The following is a 13281-nucleotide window of genomic DNA, read 5'->3' on the forward strand; positions in this document are numbered from 1 at the left end:
CTTTGGGAGCTCCAATAAGCTATGTATGAATGCCACTGAACACTGAACTCGCAAGAGCCTCCACCACCAGGGCAGCCAGCTTTGCTTAGATGATCATATGGGAAGCCAAGGCCTTAGCCTTGATCATCCTAGAGATCATGGAGATAAGTGGTCTCTGAGAGTGGAACCAGAGTTCTAAGGTGCAGGGCAAGAGACAAATAAAGAAGTTGTGAACCAATTTACAGAGATCTTAAACAAGATGATTCTAGATAGAGACGAGTGATGCATTGTCAGAGATCAGTTGAGACAGTACAGAGAGATGCGGGGGTCATTTGGCAGTCCAGATGCTCATATTGATCGAAAGAAAATAGGTTCAATGCTATGGTGGGAGGACTATGGCTATGATGACCCTTAGCTTCAGAGATTGGCGATCCGTATTCTCAATCAATCAATTAGTATTTCATGCTTAGAGCAATTGTGGAGTACCTTTAGCCACATTGCTTCCAAGAAGAGGAATCAGCTTGGAGTAGAGAAGGCAAATGATCTTGTCTTTGTCGGCGCAAATTTGAAAATGCTTTGCAAGAGTACAAGTAAACAGACAAATCCTTTTACACAGTGGGAGATGCAGCAAGAGGCTTTTTAGGCAGGTGGAAATACACAGGCACCGACACCAGGTACTTCCTCCATGACTGAGGTCGAGCCGGGCCTAGAGCTCGATGATGAGGAATGGGAGGATGTGCATGACATACGGAAGGCTACTACTAATTGGGAGGTTTCTCAAGCTAGTGGCTCTTGAGTCTTGAGTCTTAAGACTCTATAAATTCCATTATCCATACATTTTTGTATTGCGGCTTGCCCCCTTTGTAGCATCTTTATGGTATTTGTCACCTTTGGTCTTTTGGTATTGTAGTTTGCCCCCTTGTAGTCTCATTATGGTATATGTCACCTTTGGTTTTTTTGTAGTGCCTTGGCGGGCCTTGTTAGCCAAAATTAAGCAAAAAGTATGTTTTGCTCAATGTTATGGCTCAACTTTCAAGTCTTTATCTCTTAAATTCTACTCTTGCAATTAATCAAGAGCTCTAATCTGTAATTGCATGTGTCATTGTGTATGGGCATTGTGTTTGTTGTGTATGTACTATGACCGCGGCGCCGCACATCACAATCAAGTCATATTAAGGTTGAATGGTCTTCAAATCGTGTTTTTGGTGGGTATTAGAGTCAAAGGACTCTAGTACTACTTGTATTCAAACACACAACGATAAAATTTCATTATTTGGGTGTTTTTTATGCCTCCTGTTCCACGCTGTTCCCATTCCAGACCCCTTGCCATTCCCTTGTTCCGCACGGAGGCCCGGTCGCCGTTCCTGTTCCGCGTTCCGGATAACTCTGCTCTCCATGTCTTGCCATCCATTTGTACGTCGATGTTGAAGACTATGATCTACTAAGGGTCCCCGTATCTGCACTCCATATAGCATAGCTGAGGCAACCAGAGTATCAAAAAGGCATAGCTTGGTGCGAGGCTCCTTGAACTAAACCTATGAACACATCCTCTCTAAACCTCCCAAAACTGCGTATACTCTAGTCAGTCTAGTCTCTATTGTTCTCCTCATGGAGAAAATCGAGCCATTAAAAACCACCCCAAGGTAAGTGTTTATATCCATATACTCCACTTGGTCCTGTCTGTAAGTAAAAATGGGCGTTGATTGCCTGACCCATTGCACTGTAGTATTGAAGTTCATAACCTTGGTCTTGTCAAGGTTTGCAGACATACCAGTATCCTGCACAAATGTGTGTAAAACATTAAGATGGTGTTGCATCCCCTCAAGTGAACCTGAAATATGCACAAAATCATCCGCATACAAACAATAGGGGTGCCCATGTCCCTGCCAATTGTGCTCCTTTGTCACCCTCCCTTTCTATGTAATCTGAAGCCTCATCCATATACATGCCAAAAAGAGTGGGGGATAGTGGGCAACCGTGTTTCACCCTAATGGTGGAGTGAATAATCTCCGACATCCCCTGGGATGTACGCACTCATCCTGTAATTGTATAGTACAAGGCCCATATGAGCTCTACAACCTCCAATTCTTCGGGTTTACAGGCATGGAGATCCTACTGTTCAAGGTCCACCTCCAATTGTTTCCTCCTCTTCAATAGCTATACCACCAAGTCTAACAAGGCTCTGAGCATCTTATTGTCCTTCCATGTAGTTCATATAGAGATAAGATCCCTCTTATTGTTCTTATCGTACACACTGAGGAGACCTGAGAAATTGAGAACCAACTAGTCTTGGTATTTTTTATTGTACATTTAAAGATATTGGAATCACATTTTGTGGTGATCGAAATTCCTGTAAATTTTATCCTAAGGACTATGTTAGGTGCAACGGAATGAATGTTGTATTTTCTCAAGATTAGTGATCTTTATTGCTCAAGGTTCCTTTTAGTTCTTAGGGAAAGAGAGAGCTTTCCGTCTTGTAGAGTGCTGTGATCACGAACAAAGTGAGTGGATATTGTGCGTGCAAATGAATGAGACTGAGAGAAGGAGAGAAAAGAGATATGACACCCGAGAGGTTGTAAAACCCTCCTCCAAAGGCCCCACTCTTGTCGGCGAGAGTGATCTACTTTGATTGCACAAAGGTGTACAATGCGAATGCAATGGACTGATGCAACCTGGACTATGCCGATGACGACGACGGTGGTGACGACGACGACTTGATGGCTGAAATCTGAGTTCTTCTTTGGCTGAATTTGTGGACTGTTTTTGGGGCTGAAACTGGCTGCTTTTCTGTGGTCCTTAAGGCTGGAAATCCCCGGTTTGGAGAGGAATCTAGGGCTGAATAAAAACGCTGGTCCAACCAGGCTTTGGCTGCGTTTTTGGGGCTGTAAGTGACTGCTGAAAACGCTGAAGAACTGTTGGCTATGGCTGCGTTTTATGGCTGCAAACCTGCTGCAAAATCGCCACAATAGGCTGCGTTTTTCAAGGGCCTAAACTGAAGGCAAAACGCTGATTTGCTGAAGATCTGAGATGCCAAAACGCTAGGGTTTTGGGGCTGATGCTGATTGTCAAAAACGCTAGTGATTGGTACTGCTTGAAGGGGACACAACGGCCGGGAGTGGAGGTTTGTGGGCGATGGCTGGCTGTAGGGGGAAACACCAAGGAGATGGAGTCGATGGCGATGTTGATGCTTGGAAAACGCCAAGGGATGGAGAAGTATGGCGCTAGGGGGTCATGAGGGGGGGGTACTGCTGAGAAGTTGCCTGTTGAGCGGGAAGCTCCTGCTGCCTCTTCTGCCAGAAAGTGCTAACTTGGGTTTGCTTATATATTAACTTAGCAAAATTGCCCTACCTACTTTTGTTGGAAAGTCACTTAAAAATAATAAGTGAAAATAACCAATAAATAGGAAAATAGGCTAAATGCACTGGAAAATTCCCCTAGCTGATGCTAATGGATTCTGATGGGAATTTCGATGATCATGTTGTGTGCAACCGGAGGATATGCATCTATGCTAAGTGACTGGGCATGCACGGTCTACGAATAGACTCACAAAAGTGCCAGATCATTGCTAATCTAACTGGCTGAACTGACGGGAACCCTGCTATGGTGTAGCTTGTCCACGGACACATAGGGTTGGGATGTGTCACGTGCCATCCCCTTCTTTTCAAGGTGAGGTACTGGTACCGAACTGTATGGCGTTGAGGGAGATCGCCAACAGCATCCGGAATCCTCAAAGGGACTCTTCGCCGGCCCACTCTGATGTGTGGGTCGTGCGGTACTTGAACTTCATAAAGGTCTGCAATGCTTACTTCTTTGGGCCGTGCCGAAAGGGACTCAAAGTCTTCTGTGGCTCCGTTGATGCTTCAACTTCGTCGAGTATCCTGCTTCTCTCGTCTTCAAGAATCTGCATGGCTAAAAATTCATGAAACCATCTCCAACACAAAACCATGAACATACCCATTCCATGTAAAGTGAAGGAAAAAAATCTTGTCTTCTCCAAAGACTGTGTATGCCATGTAGATGAACATAGAGACGGAGTGACAACCCGTTCATCAAACACATGCAAACAATGAGGTCGAATTTTTTCTGTTTGATCGAAATCAATCAACTGTGGCAAATCACAATGGAAATGCCCTTGCTTGGTGCTCATACTATCATGTGCTCGTTCGGAAACTGTGTCATGCCAAGGAAGAGACATGGAATGTGACTTCCTGACATACATACTTTTCAGCTTTTCACGAAAAATCCGCATACATTCGTGCTCATCCATGAGAGAAACATGCTCAACATACAATATGTCATGCCTAGGAAAAGGGATCACATAATGATGTTGACTAAAATACAGGAAACCTTCACGAATGAAACACTCGAACAATGCGTGCATATCAATCATGCGAACACATAATACTTCCTGTGAGGGTTCTTTGGACCAAGGTTCGAGAGCCAAGATCGATTCTTCGAGATCTATCGAATCGTCTTGTGGGGGATCTGTGGACCTCGACTCGAAAGCCAAGATCGATTCTTGGTGATTGATCGAATCTACAACGAGGTTAGCTTCGCTAGAAAAAGCATCAACTAACACATCATGCTTGTGAACAATCACATCATCTTCATGCAATTCATCATGCTTGTCATTTTCATCCAAATCATCATACAAATTATTATCATTCAAATCATCATGCTTCTCATAATCATGCAAGTTCTGTGTGTCATGCTGTGGAGAAAAAGAGACTGAGAGAGTCTCCTTATCTCGAATCCTTTCAACCTTGTCCTGCATATTAGCAATGAGAGATGGAGAAGGAGCAGTGTCCACTCCATGAAAGACAGTAGGAGAATCACTTTTGGAATTGAGAGTTAAAGTGCTAGCCTCCCAATCAACGAGAGTGTTTAGTTCACGAAACCATTTCATGCCTAAAATAATATCACATCCTGAGAGAGAAGAAACAACAAATCTTCTAGTGAAGGCAGTTTGTTGAATTGCAAACAACACATCAAGACACTACTTTGTGATGAGAGCGTCCATACCAGGACGAAAGCCAGAGACCTCGATAGGAGATCTCGGACTAACTTCGAAGCGAGCTCTCTCAACAAGAGAGGGACTGATCACATCATGCATACTACCTGGGTCAAACAATATGACAAGACGGTGCCCCGACGTACGACCATAACATTTAATGAGAGAATCATCAATGGGAGGGTCCTGAGAAACTTGGGGCACACTCGTGTTATCATTCATTGCATTGACAGATGTAGTGGGTGTTGTGGGTTCTTTAGATTCATTCGATTCAAGCTTAGGACATGTTCTTTTATGTGACCCTTAATGTGACAATGAAAACAACGACCTTCCTTAGAATAAGTGCTTTGTTCTTCCGACGTGATGTATCCTCCTACAATTCCTTGTGCTACCTTTTCATCTGGAGTAAGCTTAGGTTTAGCAATTGTGTTAGCCTTACTCTTCGATTCATTGGAAGAATTCTTTGATGAGATACTGTTGGAAGATTGGTTAGAAGAGTTATCATTCTTACCGTTCTGCGGGTTCTGAGAAGTCTGCGAGGTACTTGTAGAAGTCTTGTTCTCCTTAGGCTTTCCCTTGTTGTGCTTCATCTCCTGTGCGAGAGCAATCGCTACCGCCTTGTTGAGATCGATTGGATCGAATACCTCGACATCGTACTTGCTATACTCGTCCAATCCAAAGAGAAAAGCCTCTTTGCGTTCATCATTCGACATGCGTAGTTGTGTACCTAGCTGTAAAACGCGATTAGAAAAAGACATAACCGGCATACCATTTTGCTTAAGAGCGCGCCAACCGTCCTTCAATCGTGCGAGGTACTGAGGTGACATAAACCGCGCCTTGAGCTTATCTTGGAAATCAGCCCAACTAAAAGAGAGGAGCGTGAAATCGTCGGCTTCCTCTAGGTGCGCGGCTAGCTGTGCCTCTTGCCATGCGTGGTACCAATTGATGGCATCACCGGCAAGGTACATAGCTGCTGTCAACTTTGCTATTTCCTGTCTTCTTAGTTGTCGCAAAATAAGCATTAAATTGATGCAACCAAGAATGAATAACTGTAGCATCCATCTTAACGTCATACTTACTGAAAGTCAACTTTTCTGTGACTGGATGGTTGGAATCCGCATCGTGGCTTGCGCCACTTGACGAACTCCCACGATCTTTGGGTGGTTCGGTCTTCGAGGCTAGGATGTGGGAATAAATTCTTGATGACGAATCTCCCTTTGAGCCTCTCGTTCATCACGCTCACGTTCAAAAGCAAGTCGATGTTCTTGTTTTGCGGCAAGAGCAATGCACTCACGTTCCTGAGCAAGTCGATTTTCTTCTTGTTTTGCAGCAAGTGCGGCGTTTCTTTCATCGCGCTCGCGGTCCTTGGCTTCTTGTGCACGGTCCTTTGCTGCTTGTTCTTCTGCTTTGCTTGCGAGTTGTGCCAATGCAACTCGATTCGTTTCTTGTTGTTGTGCCATCATATCCAACGTCGACTTGACCATCATCTCCATAGGAGTGAGGACAACTCGTGGCGTAGATGGCGAAGGAGGAGGGTTGGAAAAATCTCCTGGTGGGGAGAATCCTTCGTCGCCTCTCTCATGCTCATCACCTGAATGCGAAGTATCCATGCCGCTTCGGATGACGACCATACACTAGGATCTTTGGTTCTTAAGTTCACAAGGAACTTGGTTCTTGAGGGTCTCGAGGTTCTTGAGGTTCTTGAGGTTCTTGGGGTTCTTGAGGTTCTTGAGTCTTGAGGGTCTTGGGTTCTTGGGGTTCTAGAGGGTTTCTTTCGCTTGCAAATCGCGTTTGAGAAGGATCTTCTCTTCACCCGTGTTCTACTCCTTTCTCCGGGCGCACCCCTTGGCGGCCTTGCGCTCACACCAAGGTTCCTTTTCCCCACTTCACGTCGATTGGCCGGCCGCTAAGTGCACGGTCCGCTCTCAATGAGTGAAAAGAGACACAAGGGGAGGCTACACAAGACCTTCTTTCTTGGGATTCCTGTCACTCTTCAACAAAACACGATTAGGAATCGCCACGCCCAAGTAAACTTGGGTTCGTGCGATCGCAACAAGCAAAAAAAAAATCTTGTGGTTCTTTCCTTGAGTAATGCAGAACACTTCCAAAGCTCTGATACCAATGTTAGGTGCAGTGGAATGAATGTTGTATTTTCTCAAGATTAGTGATCTTTATTGCTCAAGGTTCCTTTTAGTTCTTAGGGAAGAGAGAGCTTTCCGTCTTGTAGAGTGTTGTGATCACGAACAAAGTGAGTGGATATTGTGCGTGCAAGTGAATGAGACTGAGAGAAGGAGAGAGAAGAGATACGACACCCGAGAGGTTGTAAAACCCTCCTCCTAAGGCCCCACTCTCCTCGGCGAGAGTGGTCTACTTTGATTGCACAAAGGTGTACAATGCGAATGCAATGGACTGATGCAACTTGGACTATGCCGGTGACGACGACGACTTGATGGCTGAAATCTGAGTTCTTCTTTGGCTGAATTTGTGGACTGTTTTCGGGGCTGAAACTGGTTGCTTTTCTGTGGTCCTTATGGCTGGAAATCCCCGGTTTGGCGAGGAATCTTAGGGCTGAATAAAAACGCTGGTCCAACCAGGCTTTGGCTGCCGTTTTGGGGCTATAAGTGACTGCTAAAAACGTTGAAGAACTGCTGGCTATGGCTGCGTTTTATGGCTGCAAACCTGCTGCAAAATCGCCACAATAGGCTGCATTTTTCAAGGGCCTGAACTGAAGGCAAAACGCTGATTTGCTGAAGATCTGAGGTGCCAAAACGCTAGGGTTTTGGGGCTGATGCTGATTGTCAAAAACGCTAGTGATTAGTACTGCTTGAAGGAGACACAACCGCTGGGAGTGGAGGTTTGTGGGCGATGGCTGGCTGTAGGGGGGAAACACCAAGGAGATGGAGTCGATGGCAATGCTGATGCTTGGAAAACGCCAAGGGATGGGGAAGTATGGCGCTAGGGGGTCATGAGGGGGGGGTACTGCTGAGAAGTTGCCTGTTGAGCGGGAAGCTCCTACTGCCTCTTCTGCCAAAAAGTGCTAACTTGGGTTTGCTTATATATTAACTTAGCAAAATTGCCCTACCTACTTTTGTGGGAAAGTCACTTAAAAATAATAAGTGAAAATAACCAATAAATAGGAAAATAGGCTAAATGCACTGGAAAATTCCCCTAACTGATGCTAATGGATTCTGATGGGAATTCCGATGATCATGTTGTGTGCCACCGGAGGATATGCATCTATGCTAAGTGACTGGGCATGCACGGTCTACGAATAGACTCACAAAAGTGCCAGATCACTGCTAATCTAACTGACTGAACTGACGGGAACCCTGCTATGGTGTAGCTTGTCCACGAACACATAAGGTTGGGATGTGTCACGTGACAAACTATGCCTGCCCTCGAAGTAAATTCTGTTGGCGCACCACAATCCCCTCACTTGAGCACAGAATTATTTTAAACTTATCTTGTACAAATACAATCAAAGAAAATTAGAGAATCCTCTAAAAGTATATGGGAATCCGGCAGCGAAGGCAGTAATCATTCCTTAGATATTTATCAAAGATACAAGGAAACTTGTGGACAATATGTCTTAAGCAGGCAACCTCGTTCCAAAACTCCTATCGAAGCAGTGGTGGTGGTGAAGGTTCCAAAACAGAACATTTACTTTGGCAAAGCAATCACAACGCCGGACCTTCATCATGAGAACAGAGCCATTTAAATATCAGTGAGAGGAAAAACTTCTCTAGAGTCGATCATCACTAAGGCCACAAATAACTGCATGCAGATCAGTATGTGGATACTGTTCCTTTCAATGAGGCATCGGTTCAAAGTACAAGAGTAGTTTCTATAGCACTACCCTCATAAACTTGGGACCAGATGAATAGTTGGTCAAATGTAAGGAGTTATAAACCATGGTTCACAATGTTTTAACCTAAGCACTCTTGCAAAGAACTCCAACAATTAAGCATCAGCAATTAAACTATACTGTACCACCAGAATGTGTAGACATGCAGCAAAAATGCTTGCAATTTGAAAGAAAATCGTCTCATGCGACATTCAAAAATACCATGGTCTTCCTGCCAGCACTGACGCCCCACCTCAATGATGAAATAACCAGTGGCAATGGAAAGAAACACCCAAAGTAATTCTGTACATTTGAAACGAGAACATATTAGAGCCACATTTATAACTTTGACATCACATGTTATCTGCCATACAAAACAAACCACTTCACATATTATCAGTCAAACTATTTCCACACAAGGAACACATAATGGATCCAGAAGGAATGGGATGGATAGTGAGACAAATCAGAAAATTAAAAAAAATTATTCATCAACTCTTATGAAGGGTTGAAGAGTGAGAGTGAGTCGTATTGACACAATGTTTAGCACTATAAAAATGGCATTAATTTGAGTAATTTTCTGATTATATACGAAAACTTCCAAACCCGTCCGTACAACAACCACATCAGCAGGTTCCACGCTTTATTTTAATGCCTGGGTGTCCCTTTGGCCAATTGTCCATAAGTTGGAAACAACTTATTAAGTGATCATGCCACATCATCAGTTTCTGAGAGTTACTCATTCTTATGCCAAGGTCTCATCTTTGATTTTTAAGTTGTCATATTATAAAGAGTCTTCTAACACTATAGGATAGGGTTCAACAAATGCTAGTCTGATGTATCATTTTATTGTATGTCTCCTTTCATGTCTCAAATTTCAATGTGGTTAACAAGAACTCATCCACATATTTTCTTGTATTGTAGAGTTTGTTTCCAGGGGTGAGAACTCAACAATCTTGTTCCGTTAAGATTTTCATTATGCCGCGATTTGCGCTGACTGCTATATGAGTGCCGCAAAACGCGCTGACTGCTGACGTGGAAGGTCCGTACGGAAACTGTACGGAATGGCGCTGCTGGCTATCATTGGCAGCTTTTGGATCAGGATGCTTTTGAGTTTACATGCTTTTGGGGCTCTACTTTTGGCATCCATTATAAGAATAAATTAACCCAAGGGGGGTCTCACTTCTACCGTCACGTGACACATCCAACCCTGTGTGTCCGTGGACAAGCTACTTCATGACATGGGTTCAGTTCAGTTAGTCTAGAATAGGAAGTGATATGGCACTTTTGTGAGTCTGTTCGCAGATGTAACAAACTGCTGACGTGTCAAAGCCTAAAGAATGGAGTCAACGTACAGATGTGGCCGAGGGGCCTAAACCCTAATGTCTGCCAGAAACCCTAACTGCTGAAACCCTAATGCTGGAAACCCTAACCCTGAAACCTGCAAACCCTAATTTTGAAAACCCTAACCCTAAAACTTGCAAACCCTAATTCTGAAAACCCTAACCCTAAAACCTGCAAACCCTAATTTCTGCCAGAAACCCTACCCTAACCCTAAGGCAAAAGACAAATTCCGAAAATTGCGCTGACATGATGACGTGGCAAGCTGTACGGATTTCCGCGTTTTGCGCTGGCTGATGACGTGGCAGGCTGTACGGATTTCCGTAAATTGCACTGGCAGCTTTTTGGCTTTGCTTTTAAACCAAAAGCTTTTGAGTTTTAAAGGCTTTTTACTATAACTGCTTTTCAAGCCAAGGGCCTTTAAATATGAGGCTAGGGCTCATTCTCTGGCATGCTTCCTGGAGAAGGTGCAGAGTCTGGAGTACCGGCTTGTACTTTGATGATGCAATATAAAGAAATAACGAAAGGGGCGCCAAGGTTTGGGGCCAATACTCTCTAGGGTGGAATTCCGCCACTCCGTGTCGCGTGTCGTCTCTCTCTCTCTCTCTCAGAGTTCTGTTGTTATTGAAGTGCTAAAAGTCTGCTCAGTTTGTTCTTTTCTATTGGCACATGGTGCCCGCCTTGTGACAGTGGTATCAGAGCATCAGGCGTGTGCTTTTCTAAAAGCATACCGGTCCTACAAAAGAGCAGACAGAGCTATTGGAATTTGATTCGAGGTATCTTCGCCCTCCAACCCGGACTTATTAGCGACTCCCACCCTTACTTCATCGCGCATCGGGCGCGCTCCCGTCTTCACCGCAGTGTCTTACAGGGCATAAGCCAATTAAGATCACTTGCAAGAGAAGGATCCAGATTTGTTTCAAGTCACTGTTTTTCTCAGAAGCAGTGCTATGCAAATGTTGATGTCTATAGCTACCAAGCAGCATAGTCCAAGTACTTGTTCAACTTCTGGCAGAGCGGGGTATCATGAAATGCTTGCCATGGAAACCCTAGTAGATTATAACTTGAAGTTTCTCGACATCTCCCAGTAGATGTCTCTTCACGAGCGGATGAGCTTGGAGACCGAGTGCGATTGCTATCTTGGGACTACCATCGCCGCCAAAGAAACACTGTTTGTCCAAGAGCTGATGGACCATGCTGTGCTCGGCTACGACCTTATGGAAGAAACCTAACCCTAATTTTTTGGTGCAGGTTTCAGGATGGAAAGTCGGTCGACTTTTCGAGCTCGACTGATGTCAAGATTGCTTTTTAAGTTTGAGTTCTGTTTGAGCTTGTTTGGTGATCCTGTTTGGAATTTGTTTGAAATGGATGGTATCTGTTTTGAACCTGTTTTGGTGCCGATTTGAATTGTTTGACTCTGGTTTGATACTTGTTTCAATGATTGGTGATTTTACTCTCGGGTGGTGGAGAAGTGAGAAATACTGTTTCGGTATTGTTTGAACCTCGGAACGACGCAAGCCGATGCTTGGGGAGCATTTCGTTGTATGTTTGAAAACCTTCGAACAACGCAGGCCGATGCCTGGGGAGCATTTGGTTGTATGCTTGTAAAATAATTGTTGTTGTGACTCCCGGCCCGGACCTGGATGGTAATGCGGGAGGAGTATTAAGAAGTCTGAGCAGTGGTTACTCTCAGTACCTCCAAACGACGCAGGCTGCGGTCTGGGGGACGTTTGGTTGTAAAAGGCCTCTATATCTCCCGGCCCGGACCTTTTTAGGTTATGCGGGAGGAGTGATGAGGGAGTCGTTGAATATCTCCCGGCCCGGACCTTGTTAGGTTATGCGGGAGGAGTGTTCATCGGCGGCTTTATGTTTCTATGTCTTGTAACATGCATATGTGAGCATTTGTGTTGCATTGTGATGTGCCAACCAGTGAATATTCCTAATTGGATGAGATTGCCTGGGTATGTAATTTTAGTGCATCAAGACACCCGAGGAAGATCAGTACGGTCTGGGTGTGATGGCTAATTTTACTATGTCGGAATATCAAGAGTTCCGATCTGGACGAAAGGAGAAGCTAACTCCTTGATCAAAACAGTCGATAGGAGCAGCTAACTCCTTGATCAAAAGAGCAGAAAGGAGAAGCTAACTCCTTAATAAAAAGAGCAAACTGATTGTCCCTCGGAATGACCCTCGAAAATTTTTGAGCTAACTTGAGTTGTTTTGCAGGTATGCTGTAATCGCGGACGATTACTCTCATTCAAGAAGGGGAGATGTAACAAACTGCTGACATGTCAAAGCCTAAAGAATGGAGTCAACGTACAGATGTGGCCGAGGGGCCAAAACCCTAATGTCTGCCAAAAACCCTAAACCGGCTGAAACCCTAATGCTGGAAACCCTAACCCTGAAACCTGCACACCCTAATTCTGAAAACCCTAACCCTAAAACCTGCAAACCCTAATATCTGCCAAAAACCCTAACCCTAAAACCTGCAAACCCTAATTCTACCAAAAACCCTAACCCTAACCCTAAGGCAACAGACAAATTCCAAAAATTGCACTGACATGATGATGTGGCAGGCTGTACAGATTTCCGTAAATTGCGCTGGCAGCTTTTTGGCTTTGCTTTTGAACCAGAAGCTTTTGAATTTTAAAGGCTTTTTACTATAACTGCTTTTCAAGCCAAGGGCCTTTAAATATGAGGCTAGGGCTCATTCTCTGGCATGCTTCCTGGAGAAGGTGCAGAGTCTAGAGTACCGGCTTGTACTTTGATGATGCAATATAAAGAAATACCGAAAGGGGCGCCAAGGCTTGGGGCCAATACTCTCTAGGGTGGAATTCCGCCACTCCGTGTCGCGTGTCGTCTCTCTCTCTCTCTCTCTCTCTCTCTCTCTCTCAGAGTTCTGTTGTTATTGAAGTGCTAAAAGTCTGCTCAGTTTGTTCTTTTCTATTGGCACGTGGTGCCCGCCTTGTGACAACAGACCATGCATATCCAGGCACTTAGATTAGAAGCATATCCTCTGGTTGCACACAACATGATCATCAGATTTCCATCAGAACCCATCATGAGAATTTTTACAGTGCATAGACCTATTTTTGACGTTTTTCAC

At 44.5% G+C, this 13281-nt stretch overlaps 1 protein-coding gene across 4 annotated transcripts in view; it reads right to left on the reverse strand.

The window, feature by feature from the left end:
* LOC147465753 (uncharacterized) overlaps window positions 1-13281 on the reverse strand; it is a 101008-nt gene that overhangs the window by 70525 nt on the left and 17202 nt on the right. For all 4 annotated transcript variants that reach the window (XR_015189407.1, XM_086521600.1, XM_086521611.1 and 1 more), the window contains exon 2: window positions 9057-9137. Coding sequence is in view for 3 of the 4 variants with exons in the window: in XM_086521600.1 (XP_086377726.1) it covers window positions 9057-9137 (81 nt within the window). In the remaining variant the exon portion in view is untranslated. The remainder of the gene's footprint in view (window positions 1-9056; window positions 9138-13281) is intronic.

The sequence above is a fragment of the Adiantum capillus-veneris genome, chromosome 1 (genome assembly GCF_014529385.1).
Source record: "Adiantum capillus-veneris isolate H3 chromosome 1, ASM1452938v2, whole genome shotgun sequence".
NCBI lineage: Eukaryota > Viridiplantae > Streptophyta > Polypodiopsida > Polypodiales > Pteridaceae > Adiantum > Adiantum capillus-veneris.